This window comes from Lissotriton helveticus, chromosome 6 (genome assembly GCF_964261635.1).
Source record: "Lissotriton helveticus chromosome 6, aLisHel1.1, whole genome shotgun sequence".
Classification (NCBI taxonomy): Eukaryota; Metazoa; Chordata; class Amphibia; order Caudata; family Salamandridae; genus Lissotriton; species Lissotriton helveticus.
This window is the reverse complement of record NC_136067.1, coordinates 631197343-631219149: the sequence shown is the minus strand read 5'-3', so window position 1 is coordinate 631219149 and position 21807 is coordinate 631197343. Positions and strand designations below refer to the sequence as shown.

Below are 21807 nucleotides of genomic sequence, written 5' to 3'. Positions count from 1 at the left end.
CATCTCCTTCGATTACTAGGATACACACCTCAGATATTGAAGACTGCTAAAGAAAAGAAAGGCACGCGGCCGCCATTGTTGAAGTTCAGGTGCGGCGTGATGCACTGGTTTCAAAAACATATATTAGTAAAAAATACAGTTGGGCTAGCTGTGCAAAATAAAAGAACGGCATGTGGCCACCATTATTTAAGATCAAAGGAACGTGCTGAACTTTATAAAAAATATAAACATTTTTTTAAAGTTGGATGACACGCGCTATAAAAAAAGAAAGGCAACACCCACTGTCGGTGAAGATGACATTCGGCATACCGCGCTGTTTACAAAACATACAAACATACCATATAGACGCCAGCCATGGAGTGGTGAGGGAGTGTCTTTAAAAGATAAAGTGTGGCGTCTCCCATCGGGCGCCACACTCTTCCAAGAAAACACATGAACTCTGCTTTCTGGAAGTGAGAGAGTGTGCTGTGCCTCCAACAGCAGCTAGGAACAAGCATTTGCAATGCAATAGGTATTGCATTTACACGAGTTTAAGCTATTGGTATTGTAAATGACAATGCATATTATTTATGTTTCAAAAACCAAAACATAAATAAAAGGCATTGTCATTTACAATGCCAATAGCTCAAACGTGCATGAATGCGACACCTATTGCATTGCAAATGCTTGTTTGCCGGTGCTACACTGAACTTATGGGGACCGCGCTGCACATTAATATAAATAAATCAGCGCGGCCTCTAAAGTGAAAGCGGACCTTGCTGGAATAAGCAAAGACCATTAAAGAAAATAGTGCTCACCTACTAAATAACGAGCCAAGTAAAACGTTAAGTCGTTATGGGAGGTAACATATGCAGACAAGGTGGTGCCAAGGCGGGACTAACAAGCCAATGTACGATTCAGAAGCCAGCATTTTCGAAAGACAATGATACAAGCCGATGACAAACATGGGCAGAAAGTGAGTGGGGCTTCCAGTGTATATCCTAATACAGCATGCCTCGCAGAGTGAGCAGCGCATGCGTGCTGTCGCTAGATTCAAACTAAAAAAATGGCTCACACATTGACCTGTCAGACCACCCCTTCGAACACTGCCTAGTTTCCTACAGGCCAGTCTGTCACGGTCTACAGATGCTACGCTCATCATAAGACACTACAGAACAACCAAGATCTTAGATTATATTTTAAGGATATACCAAAATACCTCTCAACACACCTTGTCTCCTCATATGCAACAAGAGAGAGATGCAGCTGATGAAACAAGCATTACCCATGTCCAACAATCCAACATGCCTTTTCTAGATTCAGAAATTGCAATTTTTATTGTCTAAAAGTTTGGGGACCAAAAAAATCCTTATTGTCATGGCGCATAAAGAGAACAATCAAAATTATTTTTTCGTTACCGTCATAACTAAATGTGTGCTTTGAACTATATTTTGAAACCAACAGAGCGAGTATATGCGCAAACAACGTATAAATGAGTCAAAATGAGGCAGGGGGAGAAGCCCAAGATCACGAGTGTTGATGGAATGCTGGAACTAGAACTCAGGAACACCCAACGCCACAGCCTTAAAAACATGACCAAACAGACTCTCAGGCCAAAGTCACAATGCATCCTTTTTGTAGATGTAGTATTTAAAATTAATAGCACATTTTTCGACATTTACATCTTTGAATTCGTACTGTTCAGTATATAAGTAGCAAGCCTAAAAATAAAATGTCTGCATAGTTATTGGCTCTAAACTCATTGTAAAAGATCCGTTTTCTGATACATACCAACCTATATGTAAACCTTAACAGTTTATGAAGGACTTTTATCTAACTCCAGGATGAACAAAATCACCCGAACTTCCAGCCGACAAGCTCAGCTCCCTCAGTGCCGGTCAAAGTTTATCTTATCCCATTCACAACACTGCTTCCTCTCCGAGTCCCTACAGATGTCTTGCTTGTGCTTTTACCCAAGTATACGCCTGAGCACTTTCTATTGTACTGGTTGTCAATATGGTGCCCGTCGAGGTGTTTCATCCTGCACCATACTCCACCTTGCCCTTTCCCATAACAAGGTTTTTTTACAGCATGCTCCGTAACCAACGCCTCTGTTGGTGCGGTCTTCCCCTGTGCATGTGGTAATGCCCTAGAATGGAATCCGGAGCCCATTCATCCAGAATTGCTGCTTAGTGTATTTACATTTCTTAGCAGCAGTTATGATTTGCTTAGAGTTTGGTGCTAAGTGGAGACACCCACAACCGCCATTTTGGAGAATAAAATATAAAATGCACACGTGTGCGTAAATAACCTGTGCTCCCGGTGCCAATGGCACAGCCAGAGCTTAATTGAAGAAAAAAAATCATTTACAATGCAATAGGACTCACATTTACACGAGACCTATTGCATTGCAAACGGGAGGGAGTGCTGGCAGGGCAAGGGGCGAGAACGCACGGACAGTGGGAGTGCAGGTGGGGAGCAGGAAAAAAAGGTGCTTCTAAATAACACCATATAGTGTAACACTCGAAGTAAAGGGCCCAATAGCCATGGGAGGGTACAAATGACGAGATGGCCATAATAAGCCTGGAATAAAAACAAGCCTCATAATCAAATTACAAGACAAAATTTACGAAGTACAGACAGAAGCCAAAGAAAAATATGGGCGGAGAGTGAGGGCAGCTTGCCTCCGATACTAGACGACTACTGCGTGCCTCGCAGGGCGAGCAGAGCATGCGCGCTGCCGCTAAGCTCGAACTAAAAAGTAATAATAGTGCTCACAAACTGGGACTAACACTTAGGGCCTGATATAGATGTGGGTCGGAGTTGCCTCCGACCAACATTGCCGCGGATGTGTAACCGGGCAACCTCAATGGAAGTTTCTGCACATCCCTGCACTGGGTGGCAGGCACCTCACCATCCAGGGATGTGAAGGGCGGCACCATACTTGCCCCCCGAGGGTCCACACCTGGAGGGCCAGGAGGGAAGGGGGGCCCGGTTAGGGGCTAACAAAGACACTTTCCGACAGCAGTACCATGTCGGAAAGGCTGATATGGAACTGCTGTCAGAGAGTGCCATTATAATCCAGACGGCAGAAACCCCGTCCATTAGGAATTATGAGGCCCTTCTGACTGGCTGGCAGGCTCCTTGAGCCCATCCGAACAGAGTCGGATTAACCAGCTGATTTAAACTCCAACAGCCGTCTTTGTAATAAGGAGGTCTAAGTTTAAATCTTAAATGCAGATCGGAAAGCCTCCATCCAGCGGTCAGACTTTCCGACCGACATCCAAATCAGGCCCATAGTGTGTAACACATGTAACAGGGCCAGTTCTTATGGCAGGGTACACCAGGACGAAAGGAGGTACTAAGGAGGGAGTAAACAAGTCAACCAATGAAAAGAAAAAACATTTGGAAAAGACAGTCAAAGAAGCCAATAAAATACTGGCTGGGAAAATGGGCGGAGCTTACAACTCATAATCTGAATATAAAATGTCTCAGAGACAGCACAAGTACTGCCTAGGTGAGACCTAAAAAGGCGAGTTACACCGCCAACTGCCATTCTGCCACAGTGCCTGAATCTCCACAAAGGGCAAGGCAATAGAACACAGGAAAAGGAAGAGCTTCTTGTGATGTAACAGCAGTCAGAAACACATTTTATTTTGCAGCAGTGAATTATGGGATTTCAATCCAGTTACTCTTCATAGGTCTTAAAGCTATTGATGTTTTGTTGTGTTATTTATTATTATATTGTAAACTAATGCCTGTCTATACCTGCATCATCCTTGAAGGTTGTTACATTATTCATGGTTTTATTCATCTTATATGTTAGTTAAGCTGGAATGACTCAGCTGAAAATGATCTCATGTAGTACCTTGAATTAATTGTGAGGATCAGAGGCACTACTAATGTTTACATTGTATTTATTTAGTATTGCTGCTTATTAATATTGATTATGCTGCTTATATAATTCTCCTTTAGGCTGGGTAACAAGGCCTAAATGAGTTGAGGTCACTATATCCTGAGAGAACAAAAAGTGTGGAACCCTGCCGCTGTATTCCCCTCACTGTGCAACATTTTTTTTTTTTTTATTAAAAACAATCAAGCAAATAATACCCCTTATGGCAACATCCAAGAGACTTCTGCCTTGATGTAGATCCTGACCCGGTCAGTCAACCTGTAAATCTTGTACTTTACTGGACCACTGTCATCAGTGTCCACGTCCTGGGTACACCAGTGAGTAACACCTGAAGTCAGAGAGAACAGTGGGGCAAACTGTCCCAACAACTGGCGACAGTCAATCTGCTGCTCTAGGGTCAGTATAGGGGAGACATCACACCTTTCACCGACCCATTGTGCTCCTTGGAGGACAGGAGGTCAGGGAGAGGCTCACTCACCTCTTCCACCCCATCTGTCGCCAAGAGCATGCTCACTTCAGACTTCTCTAAGTGGAGCTTGAGGCGGTTCACGTGGAGGACCCTCAAAGGGTTCCTGGGAGTCTGCAAAGTCACATGGTAGGTGACATCACTTTTGCACTCCACCACCTTAAAAGGCCCAGTCCACTTGTCCTGCAAGGCACAAGGTTCCACTGGGGCCATGACCCACACTTTTTGCCCAAGATGAAACACAACCAGAGTGGCATTCCGGTCATACCACTTTTTTATTTCTTCCTGGCTTGCTTCCAGGTTCGCCGGAGCGAGTTTCCTGAAGCGGGCAGTTTGGTTTCTGAAGGCTAGCATGTAACTAAAAACATCCTGGGGGGATTTCCTGGGGAGGTACCTCCCAGCCTTCCTTCACCAAACTCGAAGGTCCTCTCACAGGGTGACCATACAGGTGCTCAAAGGGACTGAACCCAAGAGACTACTGAGGCATCACCCTGTATGCAAAGAGAAAGCACGGCAAAAGGACATCCCACTTACAACTCGTGGGTTCTACCCTTCAAGGTTTGGTTGAATCTCTCCACTAAACCGTTACCTTGTGGGTGGTAAAAGGAGTGGTGTACTTGTAGGTTACACCACACTCCTTCTACAGGGAGGTCATATACTTAGATATGAAATTGGTTCCACGGTCAGAAACCACCTCTCTGAGGAAACCCACGCGGGAAAAGATCCCCATTAATGCCCAGCCCACCACTGGCACCATTGTTGTCCTGAGAGGGATTGCCTTCGGGTACTGGGTGGCATGGTCCACCAAGACAGGGATGTACATGTTGCCCATGGCTGTCTTGGGATCCAGTGGCCCCACAATGTCCATCCCTACCCTTTCAAAAGGTGTTACAACAACTGGAAAAGGTTGGAGAGGAGCTTTAACCTTCCTCCCTCTCTTACCACTTTCCTGGCATGTTTGTCAAGACCTGCAAAGTCCATCTGACTGCCTTCCCATTTGGGGCCAAAAGAAGTGGTTGACACGCCTGTCAAAGCTCTTGTCTGCCCCAAATGTCCTGCCAAAGGCATGTCGTGAGCCAGACCCAGTAAGAAGGTCCTGAAGTGCTGGGGTACCACCAGCTCATGGGGTGACCTAGGCTCAGCAACCTTAGGCTCGCTGTACAGGAGACTATTCTCCCAGTAGATCAAATATGATCCAGACTGATCACCAGCTGCCTGGTCTGTAGCCTTCCGCCGCAGACCCTCCAGAGAATTCTTCCCTGGTGGGAACAGCTTATTGCTGCTAATGGGTCAGCTCAGAGATGTTCCCCAGTTCGGCTACCTGCTTCCCTGTAGGTACCGGGACGTCCCCCTCAAGGTCAACCTCCTCCCATTGCCTGGGAACTTCAGGGGCCAGTTTTCCGCACCCCCTGCCCTTTCTCTTGGCAGCGGCCTGGACCACTGTTTCAGGCTCCAGGTCCTTCAGATCACCATTCCTGAATGCCACTGACCGAGTGGACACACATGCCCACTCTGGCAACCCAACCATCTCCAAGTGAGACCGGAGCTCAACATCCTTCCACAAGGACTGCTTCAGGTCATTACCTAGCAGACAATCTACAGGCATGGTAGGGCTCAAAACCTCCCTCAAGAGACCGGAGACCCCCCCACCCCACTAAAAGTGAATCTGAGCCACTACACACTGGCACTCTGAGTTGTCCACAGCCACTACTCGGTGGAATGCCCCGGGACTACTTGCTCCTCAGAGACCAGGTGACACCGGACTGAGGTCACACTGGCTCCAGTATCTCTGAGAGCCAATGCCCTTTTCCCATTGATGGTCACCGAGGTGCTGTATGTCTTTGTTTTAGGGGGCATCTTGTTTCCTAGGACCATCTCACTGTCCCCTAGTGGGACGAGGGTCATTTCTGCGGAATCCCCACCCTCCTGTGGACACCCCTCCTGCCCAAGCGCTACACTAGCCAACAACTTGGTCTGCCCACCGGTGGGTGGCTGTGCCCTCTTGGGACACTTGGGGTCCCCCTTCAAGTGACCCACCTGGTCACATGCAAACACGTGCGGGGGCCGGTCTCAGCAGGCTTTCCTGACGAAACCCCTTGTTTCTTATCTCCTGTAGGATGGGAACCTGTACCCGTGGTGTTAGTTTGGGGCCCTTTAGAGAACTTCTGTGCTTTACCCTGGTCTCACCCCCCACCCCCACACTTTTCTGCTTGGGACCCTGCCCATCTTTGGGCGAGTCTCACCCAAATACTTCTTGTGGACCCAGGTACTCAGCCAGCTGTCTGCCTCCATAGCAAGCTTCCTGAGGTCAGTCAGCTTACCATTAACCAATTGCTGATGCAGCTCTGCAAAACACAGACTAGACAAGTGCTCCCATGTAATCAAATTGTACAGCCCTGAAAATACCACTGGCCCGTGTTACTTCCTACAATATCTAGACTTCTTGCTCGATGGCAAGTCGAATTTTAAGCTAGACACGGGGAACAAGGACGTACAAAAGCAAAACAACTGTTATTTGACTTAAAAATCTTGAAGAAAAAGCTTATAGGTTGTTCTACCGGTCATCTGCAAAAAGTGATCTCTGCAAAATTCCTACCTTCCATATCGTATGGCTCAGAAATTTTGAACACTAAAGATGCTACTATATTAAATACATTTGCAAAAACAACAAGTGATGGACTGAATGTGGATCAATGTCACACACTCCCCCAGTCAAAAGATCTGGGCCCAAATCCATCGGTTTTTTGCACTCCACACCACCCTGGGTTAGACAATGGCGATATGCAAATCAGCTCTGACCCTGTTGCCCCATGGGAACAGTCCAGTCCGAACTACAAAAGCCATGTCCTTCCCAGAACGGAATCAAGCATCCGAGGACCGGACCGGTTTCGAGGTAACACCTCTCTTCAGCCCGGCTAGCTTGACTCCAAGTGGTGTGGAGTGCCTGGGACCCACGTCTGGGCATCCCCAGCACACTTAGGGCGGCAATTGCAAAAACAACAAGTGATGGACTGAATGTGGATCAATGTCACACACTCCCCTAGTCAAAAGATCTGGGCCCAAATCCATCGGTTTTTTGCACTCCACACCACCCTGGGTTAGACAATGGCGATATGCAAATCAGCTCTGACCCTGTTGCCCCATGGGAACAGTCCAGTCCGAACTACAAAAGCCATGTCCTTCCCAGAACGGAATCAAGCATCCGAGGACCGGACCGGTTTCGAGGTAACACCTCTCTTCAGCCCGGCTAGCTTGACTCCAAGTGGTGTGGAGTGCCTGGGACCCACGTCTGGGCATCCCCAGCGCACTTAGGGCGGCAATTGCAAAAACAACAAGTGATGGACTGAATGTGGATCAATGTCACACACTCCCCCAGTCAAAAGATCTGGGCCCAAATCCATCGTTTTTTTGCACTCCACACCACCCTGGGTTAGACAATGGCGATATGCAAATCAGCTCTGACCCTGTTGCCCCATGGGAACAGTCCAGTCCGAACTACAAAAGCCATGTCCTTCCCAGAACGGAATCAAGCATCCGAGGACCGGACCGGTTTCGAGGTAACACCTCTCTTCAGCCCGGCTAGCTTGACTCCAAGTGGTGTGGAGTGCCTGGGACCCACGTCTGGGCATCCCCAGCGCACTTAGGGCGGCAATTGCAAAAACAACAAGTGATAGACTGAATGTGGATCAATGTCACACACTCCCCCAGTCAAAAGATCTGGGTATTGTATATGGTTTTTGTAGTTCGGACTGGACTGTTCCCATGGGGCAACAGGGTCAGAGCTGATTTGCATATCGCCATTGTCTAACCCAGGGTGGTGTGGAGTGCAAAAAAACGATGGATTTGGGCCCAGATCTTTTGACTGGGGGAGTGTGTGACATTGATCCACATTCAGTCCATCACTTGTTGTTTTTGCAACTATATTAAATACAGCACAATCGACATTCTTTAAAAAACTGTTTTTTATACCGCTACATACCTTGCAGGAACAAATTTGTTTAGAATTTTGACTAAAAAGATCAGATCATGGCCAGACAAGGTGCCCTAGTAAAGTATTATTGGAGGATGAGGGAGTCAGAAGACAACACCCTAGCCCACTGCTGTTAGGTTGCGATTGAAAATCAAGGAAGACTAGCTAATTGGACCACGACAATCCTAAAAGAATCCTTGTCGGCATTACAGCTAGAGGAGGCTTGGTTAACACTAGTAACGTATTCTGGTCTCAAAAGCGTTGTGAACACCGCAATCAAGCGGACCTCTTGGTCAACCGATAATATGAACTTCGCAAAAAACACATCACGCTTGGGCCATGATACAGGCCTATCAGAGGATTAAGCCGCAGCAGTATCTGACCGAACACCTCTCCTCCCATAAAAAGCATTACCTGATGCTGCTACGTATGGGATCATTCCCCTCAAAGGATTTGACCCCAAAATGGAAATTTACATGGCCATCTAAGGAATGCTGCCTCTGTCGTCAAGGGGAGGAGTCACTATTACACTTACTATGCATACGCCCTTTCCTACTGAAAATCCGTAAATCCATTCTTCTGGAGTTTTTTCGGATTGAGTAAATAAGAACTTGCAGAGCTGTAGTCATCAGGTGTCTTGGAGGGCTTCAGATTCCCCTCTCCTGCAGTGCCATAAAACTTTGGAAAATAGCTGCTAAGGAACTGAAAAAATTGATTTAAGCGAACCAGTTAACAAATAACCTACTGGCCGGCATTTAAAAAATATATATATTGAATTACTTGTCAGCTTTTTAACTGTGGGGTGCCTCTGCTGATACGGACTTTGCTCCCAGTTTGCTTTCTGGCCACTACGCCACTTCTCGCGGCCCCCGCGGGGGCCGCTCGTCAGCCCAGGAACTCTGCTGTTTCCCCCTGCCTGGGACCCGGAGGATTTTGTTGCCACAGCTCACACCACGCACGGACAGAGGCGGGACTGCGAGGACCAGCCTGCCCAGCGGCGCTGATCGGCCGCAGCTGGTCCTCTTCCCGCCCCCTCCTGCAAATAAGACCTGGTTGCAGGTGAATCCGGTGGGTGCCTCTGCTGATACGGACTTTGCTCCCTGTTTGCTTTCTGGCCGCTACGCCACTTCTTGCAGCCCCCGCTTCGCGGGAGCCGCTCGTCGGCCCAGGAACTCTGCTGTTTCCCCCTGCCTGGTACCCGGAGGATTTTGTTGCCACAGCTCACACCACGCACGGACAGAGGCGGGACTGCGAGGACCAGCCTGCCCAGCGGCGCTGATCGGCCGCAGCTGGTCCTCTGCCCGCCCCCTCCTGCATATAAGACCTGGTTGCAGGTGAATCCGGTGGGTGCCTCTGCTGATACGGACTTTGCTCCCAGTTTGCTTTCTGGCCGCTACGCCACTTCTTGCGGCCCCCGCTTCGCGGGAGCCGCTCGTCGGCCCAGGAACTCTGCTGTTTCCCCCTGCCTGGTACCCGGAGGATTTTGTTGCCACAGCTCACACCACGCACGGACAGAGGCGGGACTGCGAGGACCAGCCTGCCCAGCGGCGCTGATCGGCCGCAGCTGGTCCTCTTCCCGCCCCCTCCTGCATTCTCTCCTTCAATAGGAACATCCATAACGCGCATGCGGGATGCGCGTGGGACAGAGCACGGGGCTAAGCCCGGGCAAAGGGCGGGCCGTCTGAGGCCGTCCGAGGTCGGACAAGGTTGGGTTGGGCCATATCCCCTGGTTTGTTTGTTTCTACTGCCCTTCTCAGCTCAACTGACGAGGTATTGTGATTCCCCCCTGGCATATTATAGATTTTTCCCCTCCCTTTCTTCATTTTTGTGCTAGGCTGCACTAATCATGCCTTCACGTTCCTGGAAGGAACGAACTGTGCAGCTACAAACCTCAAAGGGGGTGGTTTTCGGTCCTCTGGATGCCTTCCTTACTAAAGCTACGGGAATCCTGGAGAAGGAGATAGCCTTTGCCGAGAAACGGCTCTCACTAGATCTTGTTAGAGAGAAACGTTCCTCGTTAGGCCCTATTGCTGCAGCGTTTTGTCCTTAAGCATTACTAATAGGTACTAACCATTCCTTGGTTCCTGTATTGGTGGATGTTCACCGGGATGCAGTGGGAGCTTCGTTAGTGTCAAGCTGTAGTGATTTAAACTCAAGTGATTCATCTGGTGGTGGGTTGGGGGGGGGGGGGGGGGGGGGGGGGGAGTATGCACCTAGTAAACCAATCTCAAATAAATCTATCCTCGGAAGAGGATTCCCCAAGGAATCATCCCTGTAAGAGGAAGTAAAACACAGGTTGGCAGAGGGGAGGTGCTTCAAAAGTATCCAAAATAGCTCATACACCACGATTAACCTCCAACCCCGAGGCTACTACTAGCTTACAGCCTACCCTGGGGTCTAGTGTTCATGGGCTTCCCTCCCAAGTTGCATCTGGGTCGCCAAACTTCAGCCCTGCGAGCAATAGTAGTGAGGATGGCCTCATGGCAAAGATGGAAGTATTAATTAAAACTCTTTCGCTGCCCGTACTTGAAAGAACCAGACTTATGACCTCAAAATTAGATGTGCTTGAGAATCTTGTTAATACAAACACTTGCATGTTAAAAAAGTTGGTTAATGTCCAGGCTGCATTGTCTAACTCCACCTCCTCTAGTATTCCTAAATCCCAGGAAGGAGCTACATTAAGTAACCAGTCCCAGCCAACAATTGCTAAGCCCACCTCTGCCCGGGCAGTCTCAAATAATCCCGATGGCATATGTCCCAGGGGCAGTACTTTAAATAATGTCCCCCGCGCCCACTCTGGCCGCATTAGTACAGGCTTCGAAATCCAAGAAGGCAAGCTCTAAATCAAATCTTGCTCCCCAGCCAAGTACTTCTAAGACTACTGTTGCTACTTCGGCTCAGAACCCTGTGAACTGTGGTCTTAAACCACCCACTCAGCCCAAAGCAAGTTCCAGAGCAGTTGGGAGTGTAAATTGTAATCCGGCCAACTCTCCCCGGAAGGGTAAAAAAAAAAAAATGGGGTCATCCTCGTACTGACCTACCCATTGATGCAACTCCATACACTATTGTCCCAACGGGTGTTTCACCCATTAGGGAGGGCCAAACAGAATCCTATGGTGGCCCTAAAAATAAAGTTGTTTTTTGGTTAAGCAAAAACCGACCCCTCCCACCCTCCTCCTCAACTGAGATACTGTATGTCAGAAGAGTGGACTGGGTGGGTCATTGTGAGAAGGATTTAGAAGGGGATTGCATCATTATAAATTTCAGGGATCCCTGGGTGGTTGATTACATACGCAGGGAGGTAAGGTTTGGGAGGATGGGGGATGTGCAGTCCCTGGGTTTGGGTTATTTTTACCCTAAAAGAGATGGTGCGCCCCTTTCCAACTCCCTGATGCCCAGAAGACCCGCTGGTAGATCCCAGATGGATAGGATCCCGTATTCCCCATTCTATCCACAATTGTTTAACCGTTATGATTCCCTCTCTGGTCTGGAGGGTATTGACTGACTGGACCCCGCATCTAGCAGAGAGTGTCATCTGAGAAATCATGTAAATGGCAATAATGGAGTTTGTAATATAAGTTTGAGTCATGCGGGAGAAAATTTGGAGAAGGCTGTGGAGAGGGTTGTTGAGACCAGCACAGATGTAAACCAGTCATGCAGCCTCCAATCATGCATGGCTAGTATTATTGGGGAGGAGCTGTGTGTTCTGGATCAAGCCACACCTCTTGATCAGGTTGAGCCGCTTAAAGTTGTTTCATGGAGCATCGCAGGGTTAAAGGGACGTATAGGTTCAGAGGATTGGGCTGACTTCATCGATACCTTTGATATTGTAATCCTTCAAGAGAGTTGGGCTCCTGATCCTATATATCGGGTAGGCTTCTTAAACTTTTATAAGCCAGCAATCCGGGGTCCAAAAGGCAGAGCCTCTGGGGGCCTAATAATCTGGGTTAGGCAGTCTACTGGGTATAGACCAATCGAAATTGTAGTGGTCAACCCCGATCTCCTGGGAATTAAGCTTAGTAAGGCTAACTTCCAGGACATTGTAGTTGTCAATATTTATGCCCGAGGTCGTCCAGGAGGGCGCTGTCCGGCTATTTTGGACGAATTGGACTCTTACCTTGAGCAGATAGGGAGAGACAAATTAATCCTCATAGCTGGGGACCTCAATTGCACCTTGGAACCCCTGTTTAGTGAGGGTGAGGATCTGGGGGCTGAGGAAGATGCAGTATGGAATATTCCGTCCCAATCTTTGATTAATTGTAAAAAGGCCACCGAGGCTGCTCTCCATTGGTTAGGGCTGTGTCTGGAGTGGGGCCTGAGAGCGGCAAACGGGCGAACGGCCTCTGACAAGGCTGGCCAACCCACTTTTGACAATGGGATTAGCAAAAGCCGAATAGACTATATTCTGGTTAAAATGGAATATTGGTCACTCGTGGTTGATATGGAAGTCGTGGTCCGCCCGGAGAGTGACCATAACCCATTGTCTCCAAGTTTGCAGCTCCCAGATGGCCCTGGTAGGCCCCCAACAACATCCTGCCTAACGGCAGAGGCCGTTTTGTCTAACGATAGAAGAAGGGTCAAATGGTGTAGGGTTGTGGAAGACCACACTTTGTTAGATGGCATAGCAAAGGAAGTCTCATCGACTTTGAGTACCTTTTTAAATCTATCGCCCACCATGGATGCTGCTCCTCAGATTAGTGATCTTCATGATCAGTGCTTCACTAAACTCAAAGCCCCTTTAACTCTCCCGTCTAAACGTGGGAAAGTGAAGGAATTGGGTGCCCAGAAAAAATGGTATAATAAGAATTGTAGGGTGGCACATAGCAGCCTAATAAAAGCCATTAAATCTAGGGTCTCTAGCAAAATTAAAATGGCCCGCCAAACGTATAAAAAGGTACAGTGGATTGCGAAGAGAGAATGGGATGAGCGCCATTGGTCCGATCTCTTCGAGGCTTGCCAATCATCTAACCAAGTAAAGTTTTGGGAAATTGTAAAATAGGGTAGGAATCCGGATTCCCAAATTCCCGTAAATTACGTTCCAGCTGAGGTATGGGTGGACTTTTATTCCAGCCAGTTTAAAGACCTGAACTTAGAACCCCACATTGGCCAGGAACTGTGTGCATCCCCGCTCGCTGCCCCTAATCTTATGCTAGTTTCTACAACTGCCGATACCGAGTTTGCACTTAGCTCAATACAATCGGGGAAAGCCCCAGGGATGGATTCTATTCCTGCTGACCTATTTAAAACAAATTTCCAACTATGGGTTCCCTATATAACTCTGCTTGCCAATGCCATCGCAAAGGGGGCAAGGATACCAGAGTCCTGGAAAGGGGCGGACATTCTCTCAATTTTCAAAAAAGGGGACCGTTCGGTCCCAGGAAACTACCGTTCCATAAGTTTAATCGACTCCTTACAAAAAATTGTTGCCAGGATGGTTCTAGTCAGAATCCAGGGGTGGATGGAGATGGAAAGTATTCTCTCCCCATTACAGGCTGGCTTTAGATCTGGCACCAGTACCATCGACCAGGTTTTTAGATTCACCATGATTTAATGGAAGGTGGTGCTATTAGGCGGTGGATCCATCTATGCCGCCTTTGTGGACCTTAAGTCGGCCTTCGATCTTGTGCCCAGGGCAAAATTGTGGAATGTTCTAAGAAATCTGGCCCTACCGCCCGAACTCCTAGACCTCGTGGTTAGATTGCACGAGGACAACTTTGCCCGGGTGAGGTGGGGAGGCCAGGGGCAAGTGACGGCTAGTTTTCCTGTAACGCGAGGTGTCCGTCAGGGATGCGTTTTGGCCCCCACCCTATTTTTATTGTTTATTGACCAGGTGGTGAAGTTTTTTGCCAACACCCCCACTGACTCTCTAGGTGGGACTAAGTTTCCAATGCTTATATTTGCTGACGATACTTTACTCCTCTCAAAAACACGTAGGGGGCTGCAAACTGCACTTAATAGGTTCGAGGAGTTTTGTAAACTTAACGATTTACAAATTAATGTAAATAAAACCAAATTTATGGTCCTAACTAAAAATCGCCCTATCAAAAGTACAGTCAGCTTGAATGGCGTTCGTATTGAACAAGTGGAGGTCATGACATACCTTGGAGTGACCCTAGACTACCGCCTTCGCTGGAAACCCCAGGTCAACGCACTTCACCTTAAATTCGCACGACTTACAGGTTAAGGAGCAACAAATGTCCCTAACGAAACGGGTTGCACCAGCTCTTAAGATTTATGAAGCCAAAATCAGCTCTGCCATCCTGTATGGGGCTACATGGATCTTTCACCATTGGTAACAGCCCAAAACAAATTTGTACGGAAACTGGTAGGACTGCCCCAAACTACACCGATTAAACCACTCTTGTTAGATTTGGGATGTAAACCCATTAACAAGATGGCTCGCTATCGGCTAGTAGCATTATGGAGACGGATCTGGACATCACCGGACCCAAGTCTCTTTGCCAACGAATTGGCGGAAGTCAGATCAGTATGGGGCTCTACTAACATTGCTTGGCTACGGGAGGTAAAAATGGTTTTGGAGAAGATGGGCCTCAATCAGTTATGGGTTTCCCCTGGGTCCGCCTCCTTCCCCTCCAAGCAAGACTTTAAAGCCCTTTATTGGGCTTCCTTCAAATACTTATCTGTGGTACAATCAGATGCTACTAGCCTGATGGGCAGATTTTTAGCCCACAAATTAGACCCCTCACTGGAGATCTATTGGGACGTGATTACTAAGTCCCTAGACAACAAACTATACCACCAGTTTCGAGTAGGGTCCCTCTGCCAGTAAGATCGTTTACAAAGAATTGGTCTGTTAATTTAAATGATTCCGGTCCCTGGTGTACTGATCATAAGGAGAGTGTAGGCCATTTTATTTTTGCATGCCCCGCCTATCACGCTCCAAGAAACAAATGGATCAGGCCCATATGCCGTAGATTGGAAGTTAGAGGGAGTACTGATGCCTTGAGGGTGCTACGCACGAATACTTCTGAGATGGTGGGTGTTGCTAAGTATCTGGGGTGGGCATGGGTTATTAGAACCAGATATCTAAATGTATTTTAAATTCCTAGAAATTTTAATCGGGTATTCAAACATTAGGTCTTTAATATACTATTTAATCTTTTTTTAACTGATGAAATGTTTTTTGTATATATGATGGTTTAAATGTATTTCCATGTATATTTTATTCCGTTTTTGTAACTGTCTTTTATGATGAAAAATCGAAATAAAGACCTATGAAACCTGAAACCTGAAACCTGAACTGTGGTCACGTCTCACGCTTCTCATATTTTAAAAAAACTGCTCATTTAATATATTGTGTTTTATGATGGTTTGCCATCCTTTTACGGTTTTTTAACGAATCAATAAAAGTATACCGACTTGACTTGACTCATCCTGCTATCACATCAGGCTCAACGAACAATTGCAATACTAAAGTAATAATTAAGGAAAATAAGAACACTGGCACTGAAGGGAACGACCTTGTGCAGATGAGCTCACTGTGAAAGGGTTTAGTCCAATCACTCAAAGTGAAGTTAACCAGTGGCTGAAATAGGCAGACACATTGCTCCTTGCGTACTGGGCAGAGGCACAATGTGAATGACAAGAACAAAACAGACCAATGGATGAAGAGAGGTTGCTAGAAGCCCATTTATGTAAATAAATTACAGATATAATTGTAATACCATCAAAAGGTCATGGCTAACGCCAGACCTAGAAAAGGAAAGCAACCCTGAAATCTATTTGTATGCGCGTGCAGAGAGAACGCATAGGCTATATCCAATGGTGTCATCGCTATTTTGACAAATGGTCAGGCCAATACAGGGGTCAATGTCAAAGCTAATAGATCTCACCCATGAAATATAGTGGCTTTGCCAATGCTGTTTTTCCCACTCAGATGGAAAGTTATATATGCAAGCATGTCAGCAGCGACCACATTAAAAAATAAACTCTTCTGCTGTAAGAAAATTCATAAAAAATGTCTTCTGCGGATGCACGCACATTCGAGGTGGACGTCTTTGAATGGCTTTTCATATATTTAAGAACGTTTAAATATAGCACTGCTAACGAAAATGACACATGCTTTCTCTCATTTTAAGTCTGACAGGAGTCTTTGTGGGTCTATTGACCAGGCTTGCCTAGCTGGTACCAGGGTTCTTACCTGGTCCGCTTTTACAGCTTCATCATAATTTTAAACAAGTCTACACCCACCTTCTAGTGATAACAAGTCCTCTCGTACGTCAGAGGCATAGGGACTACAGGAAAGCCCATCCATTTCGCCCAAGCCCATCTTGCCAATCACACATTTTGAAGGAACTGTCTTGGGCACCACTGCAAAGATGATACAGGTGTTGCCTGGTTATAGGCCTCCTAGAGTGTTGCACCTGTCCTCTCTGCACTTGACCAGGCATATATTGAAGCAAATTCATCTAAAGGGTTGCAGACACTAAATATCCAAGACTCTCAAAAAGAGGAGGTGTCTTAAGACTTTTTATTGCTGTCTCCCATGCTGACACCATCATGTGAATAATTTGTGAATATCGATCACTTAGACTACTACTCCTCATCAGTACATGTGGCAGTGTGTCTAAATCTGACCTCACACCCACTAATTACCATCTTGGTCAAATCATTTTGCAGCATGCTGCAACTGTGACACCAAGGAATATAAATCGAACTATGGCAATCTGTTGGGATGGAAAAGTCCTGTACATGGTTAAAGACGTTTACCGCTTCCTTGAGTGACCAACTTTACTGTTGTCTGGATTCCTAATGCTGAATTCTTTGTCATAGGCGAACACGGTTGATGAGTGTGTGCCAAGACATAGGCCTGTCTCACAGACTGGAGTCTACTTGGACCAGGATGGGCACACAAAGCGCTATCTTCATAGTTGTGGAAGGCTACCGCCTTCACCATAAGCAGCAAAAGCGTGGTTGTGACATCATACCATATAGTGAGCAGCATTAGTAAACAAGCCCTTTTGACCACGTGTCACTGGTGTGGGGCAAACAGGCTCCCTCACCTTTGTAAAAGTGCCGTTGCTGTGTGCTTAGATCACCCTTGGCCTACATCAGGTAGGTGGAGTGCTGCGCATCACAGAAGTAGGGACTGCACTAGGGGAGAGGTGTGGCACCACTGCCGAGGCGACTGACGCTGGACACTGGGGATCATGGTTCGATCCCCGGCTCCGGGGGCAGGGGTCTTCCCAGCACCATGTGACTCTGGGCAATAGCTCGCTTAATCTTCACAACGGCCCCCAGGGCCGAGATACACCTACGGAGGTGATTTGGGCGCTATGCATGTACTGGATTTACTGTATGTGTGCCTCAGAAGTGTACAGTAGAGGGGGAGAGCAGTACATGTGGGATTAATGCATGTGCTGAGCATGAATACCTGCGAGGAATACATGACACGAACGATTGTAGTGCTGTGAAGTGCATGCACAATAAAAGCATGTGCTGGGTGTAAATGTGCTTGCATCAAGAACAATACATGAAGAGTGAAGTGTCGTGCAGAGCACACATGGTGAGTATGGGTGCTGGTAAAGTGTTTGCAAATAGCATACCCTGGTACACTATAGAAAAGCTGCAGTGCTGAACAGTGCATGCAGACTGAAGGTGTGTGCTGAATGTATGTGTACTGGTATTGCTACAATGCATCGATGGAATAGTGCTTTATAGTAAGTCTGCTGTGAATGTACAGTGAATAAGTGTGCCTGCATTGGTACATTATATGGAGGACCCAGAGTTCCATTTTGGGAAGCCGAGGCCTGCCTAGTTAAGGCATGAGGAGGAGAGGAACTGCCCACCCCAGACAGATTTGTGTATTGCTGCATCCCTGTGAGATGGGTGGGACACAATGGAGGAAGGGACACTCCTTTTAACTTCAAAAGGTTGCTTTTTGATTTAGTGATAGTTCACAAGGAAAGGGCCTGTACACATGTTAGGAGAATGGCTGTGCAACGATCGGGTCATTGCCTGTTTGTAAGAACAGACGGGTGACACCCGTATGCCAGGATAGGGCCGCCATGATCTAAGCAGTTTGTAGAGCGCCATGCAGTAAGCAGCAGGCATGCACAACTGTGCCACAGTGACCCCCTGTTGCAAAGGGGGCCATTGCTGAAAGTTTTTGGGCCAGTAGTGCGAGACTTGTGTCCTCCGAGATTGGCCACCATGTATGCCAGGATGGGCCACCACAGCAAGGGTGATCGCACAGAAGGAGTCTGCGCCCGATTGTCAGTAATGCTGCAACCTAGCATGCTAAGAGGGGCAGTGGTTACCGGTGGGTCAAGCTTGTCCACTGCACTGGACCGATTCCACGAGGATTGCAGGGACGACACTGAAGGTGTTGCACCGTCAATGGTTCTCCAGTCCAGAGCGGGAGAATCTCCGAACCCCATCCCCTCTTAGGGGAAGAGTTGGTTTAGCAGGAGCAACTCAGATTGCTGGACGTGCCGGCAGCGCTGCTTGGTGGAGAGATCCAGCGCCTGTTAGATGCTACTGCAATGAACAGGATCTGGACTCTGGAGGACCCAAGGAGAGGGCTCTAGTTGGACAGCTGAACACTTCTGTACTACCAGAGTGGGCAAAGACCAGAACTGGGCCTGTGAGGCCCCGGGAAACTCGCTGCTAATGGTGCTACAGCACCATAGGCATTTATTACTAACAACTTAGGATTCAAAGGAAACACTTGAGTATGGCCTTCTAGCACTCATTCCCTGGATGCAGCCACCATTAAATGGGGAATAACCCCAAAAACATTACAAGAAAGAGGGTGGGGCAGTGATATGCCTGACAACTACTACAGCCCCAATCTCAAAGGGAGTATGGCATTGCATGCGAGTACCATTATTCCTTTGCATGTGGAGTTAGAAATATAATCTCACTTTTTCATATATAAGTATCCGAATGGACATTCATTTATTGTTCATACTGTGCGTACATTGAATTACAAGGTGTGCTGCTCACTTACCTGTATCTACACTTCCTCCTCCCCCCAGGGAGCCTATGAGGGCTCATCCACAGCTACCAGTGAGGTAAATTCAGAAGGGGATACTTGGCCTAGTTGCTTAGCAATCATAGTATGTTGGATCCTAGGACATTAGGAGTAAAAGACCTCAGCCACCAAGGATGCATCCAGCAGGTCTTGCATGCCCCTCGAAAAGGGGTTGTGACAATCCCAATCCACTTTCTTCTCGAACCCTCCATAGAACCTCAGTCGCACGCTACTCAGATTTTCCGCCCCAACCATGGATGTAACAAGTGGACTTGCTCTTAAAAATTTTGCTCTGTGGAGGAGGTACAATGCATTCTGCAGAGCATGCAAGCAGCAGGGAAGAAATACATTTTTTCCAGAATGATTCCACCCTGCAGAATTGCAACAACTTGTAACCTCCAACAGTTCCCACGTGCCTTTGCACTGTAAATTTGTCCTTCACCTGAGTGAATCAGGGTCTGAGTTGGATTCATTACATTACGAACAGTGGAATCACCACATTCCAAAGACACATTACGGTCTTCCTCAAGCCCACGTAGCTAGTTGTATCTGCAGGGACAGGAGCTCAAAACGCCTAGTATTAAGAGAGGCCCCATTGTACACTATTATAGACTATACAGCATCACAGTAGCCAGAATGCAGCTCTATAGGCCAGATGCATTAGAAGTACTAAATTGACACCTACTTTGCTGTTGCTTATTTATCGTATGCAACTAACAACCATTGACTAAGACAATAGTCCTGGATTGCTGTAGGTGTAATGTTACTTGTTGTATTATATATCTGGATGCAAACACAGAAAGTAGAGACAAAATGCAAGTTGGGGGGGCACATAATACAAAGCAGAGATTTCTACCTTAAGTGTTTAAGCCACACCTTTAATTATATCGGCCACGCCTCTTTGAGAGACCCCCAGTTTTTCATCTCATTTAAAGCCCTGCATTGGAGCACACCGAAAAATAAGAAATTCCCAAATGACTTGCATCTGGAGATCACTTTTGGAACGTATCCTGTTGCAGAGGCATATATTCCACATTTCACGGACATAAACTAGGTAACCGTGGTACACCGATTACAAAGGCGGAGATTATATAACAAGGGGCGAACTGAACAGCATACTTTTTTTTTACCTCATCTTTCAAAAGAATTTGACACGGTGACCTCAGAGTCTACAAACAACCACCTTCAAATGCTTGTATTAATATCGAATTACGGTGGAACGTGTTAAATTTACTAACATGACACTGATACGCTTTGTATTTAATCACAAAAGTCAGTGGCTTGCTTACCCGAAAACCCAGCGCTCTCCGCAGCCTCTTCCATGTGTTTAAAAACCCCACCTTGATCGTGTGGTTTTCGATTGCGAATGGCACGACAGGCCACTATGCGAAGAAATAACGACATACACCATCGCCCAACCAGCACCTTACGCTGACAGCGCGTGCAGCATTTCCCAAGTACACTTCTAATTTAGGGATATCGCGAGAGGTAGGAAGCAATGTGGAAACTGATATCGGACTGGGCTGTGTGTATAAAAGAAATGAAAAGAGGGCAGCACGCTTACCGGCGCGATGACGTCAAACATTAGTTTAAGGACGTGTATATGCCACTAGAGACGTCGAAATTTAATGATATTAGATAAAACGGCAATATTCTATTACACAGTAGAGCCCTAAGATGGCTCTGCATTTGACGAAAAGCCAGCTTGTCCTCGCCTCGTTCCTCGTCGCTCCGCTCTAATTTACTCGGTGTACATTGTTAGACGCCTACGTCAAGGTGTGCTATATTACTTTGTAAATTATGGAGAGTATCCGATCTGGAAAAAGGTACACGTTGCCGTGAAAAGAAAATACCGTTATTGACAGTCGAACTGTTCAGTGTGGGTCGGCTTATAGGTATATAAGCTTGAAATGTTTACGTGCAGCAACTCTGTTTATAAAAAGTGAATAATGCAATATATTTTGGCATTGTGAGGAGGAGACTAATAGAGTCTGATGATTCAAATGCTAACTACATAGACATTTTATTTAAACCTTGTCAGATGCTAGGAAGGAATAGATGTGTTCTATCTTCTGTATTCAGTCCCCGAAGTTTCTACGTATGAGTTATTTTAATTATGTAATTTTTACCAAACATAGAATAACGCACTGAAAGGTAATATAATTAATGTAAGGTGCAGTATCATGGGGGGATTGCATAGAGGCCCTTCTCAGTGTTGCCAGATTCTTTGACCCGTCCCAAGCCCAAAGCTGTCCAAGTACAAGCCCAAATTCAGCCCAAAGCAGAGCCGTATCAGTCCAAAAACCTGCCCAAAGATAAAACTCTTAAATTATACAAAAATAGCCTTTGGAAAACATTTCAAAGTTATTTCTAAAGTCTATTTAATATACATTTAATAGGTGGAGGAACAATGGGCTTCTCCAATCATGCCGAAATTCTATTAAAAACACTCATTTTAATGACTGTTGCCCACTGTGTCCTTC

General features: G+C 46.8%; 1 protein-coding gene across 6 annotated transcripts in view; it reads right to left on the bottom strand.

The window, feature by feature from the left end:
* MEI4 (meiotic double-stranded break formation protein 4) overlaps positions 1 to 20787 on the bottom strand; it is a 675270-nt gene extending 654483 nt beyond the window's left edge. For all 6 annotated transcript variants that reach the window (XR_013596137.1, XR_013596136.1, XR_013596138.1 and 3 more), the window contains exon 1: positions 20614 to 20787. Coding sequence is in view for 3 of the 6 variants with exons in the window: in XM_078648096.1 (XP_078504222.1) it covers positions 20614 to 20728 (115 nt within the window). In the remaining 3 variants the exon portion in view is untranslated. The remainder of the gene's footprint in view (positions 1 to 20613) is intronic.
* Between the last annotated feature and the right edge of the window lie 1020 nt (positions 20788 to 21807).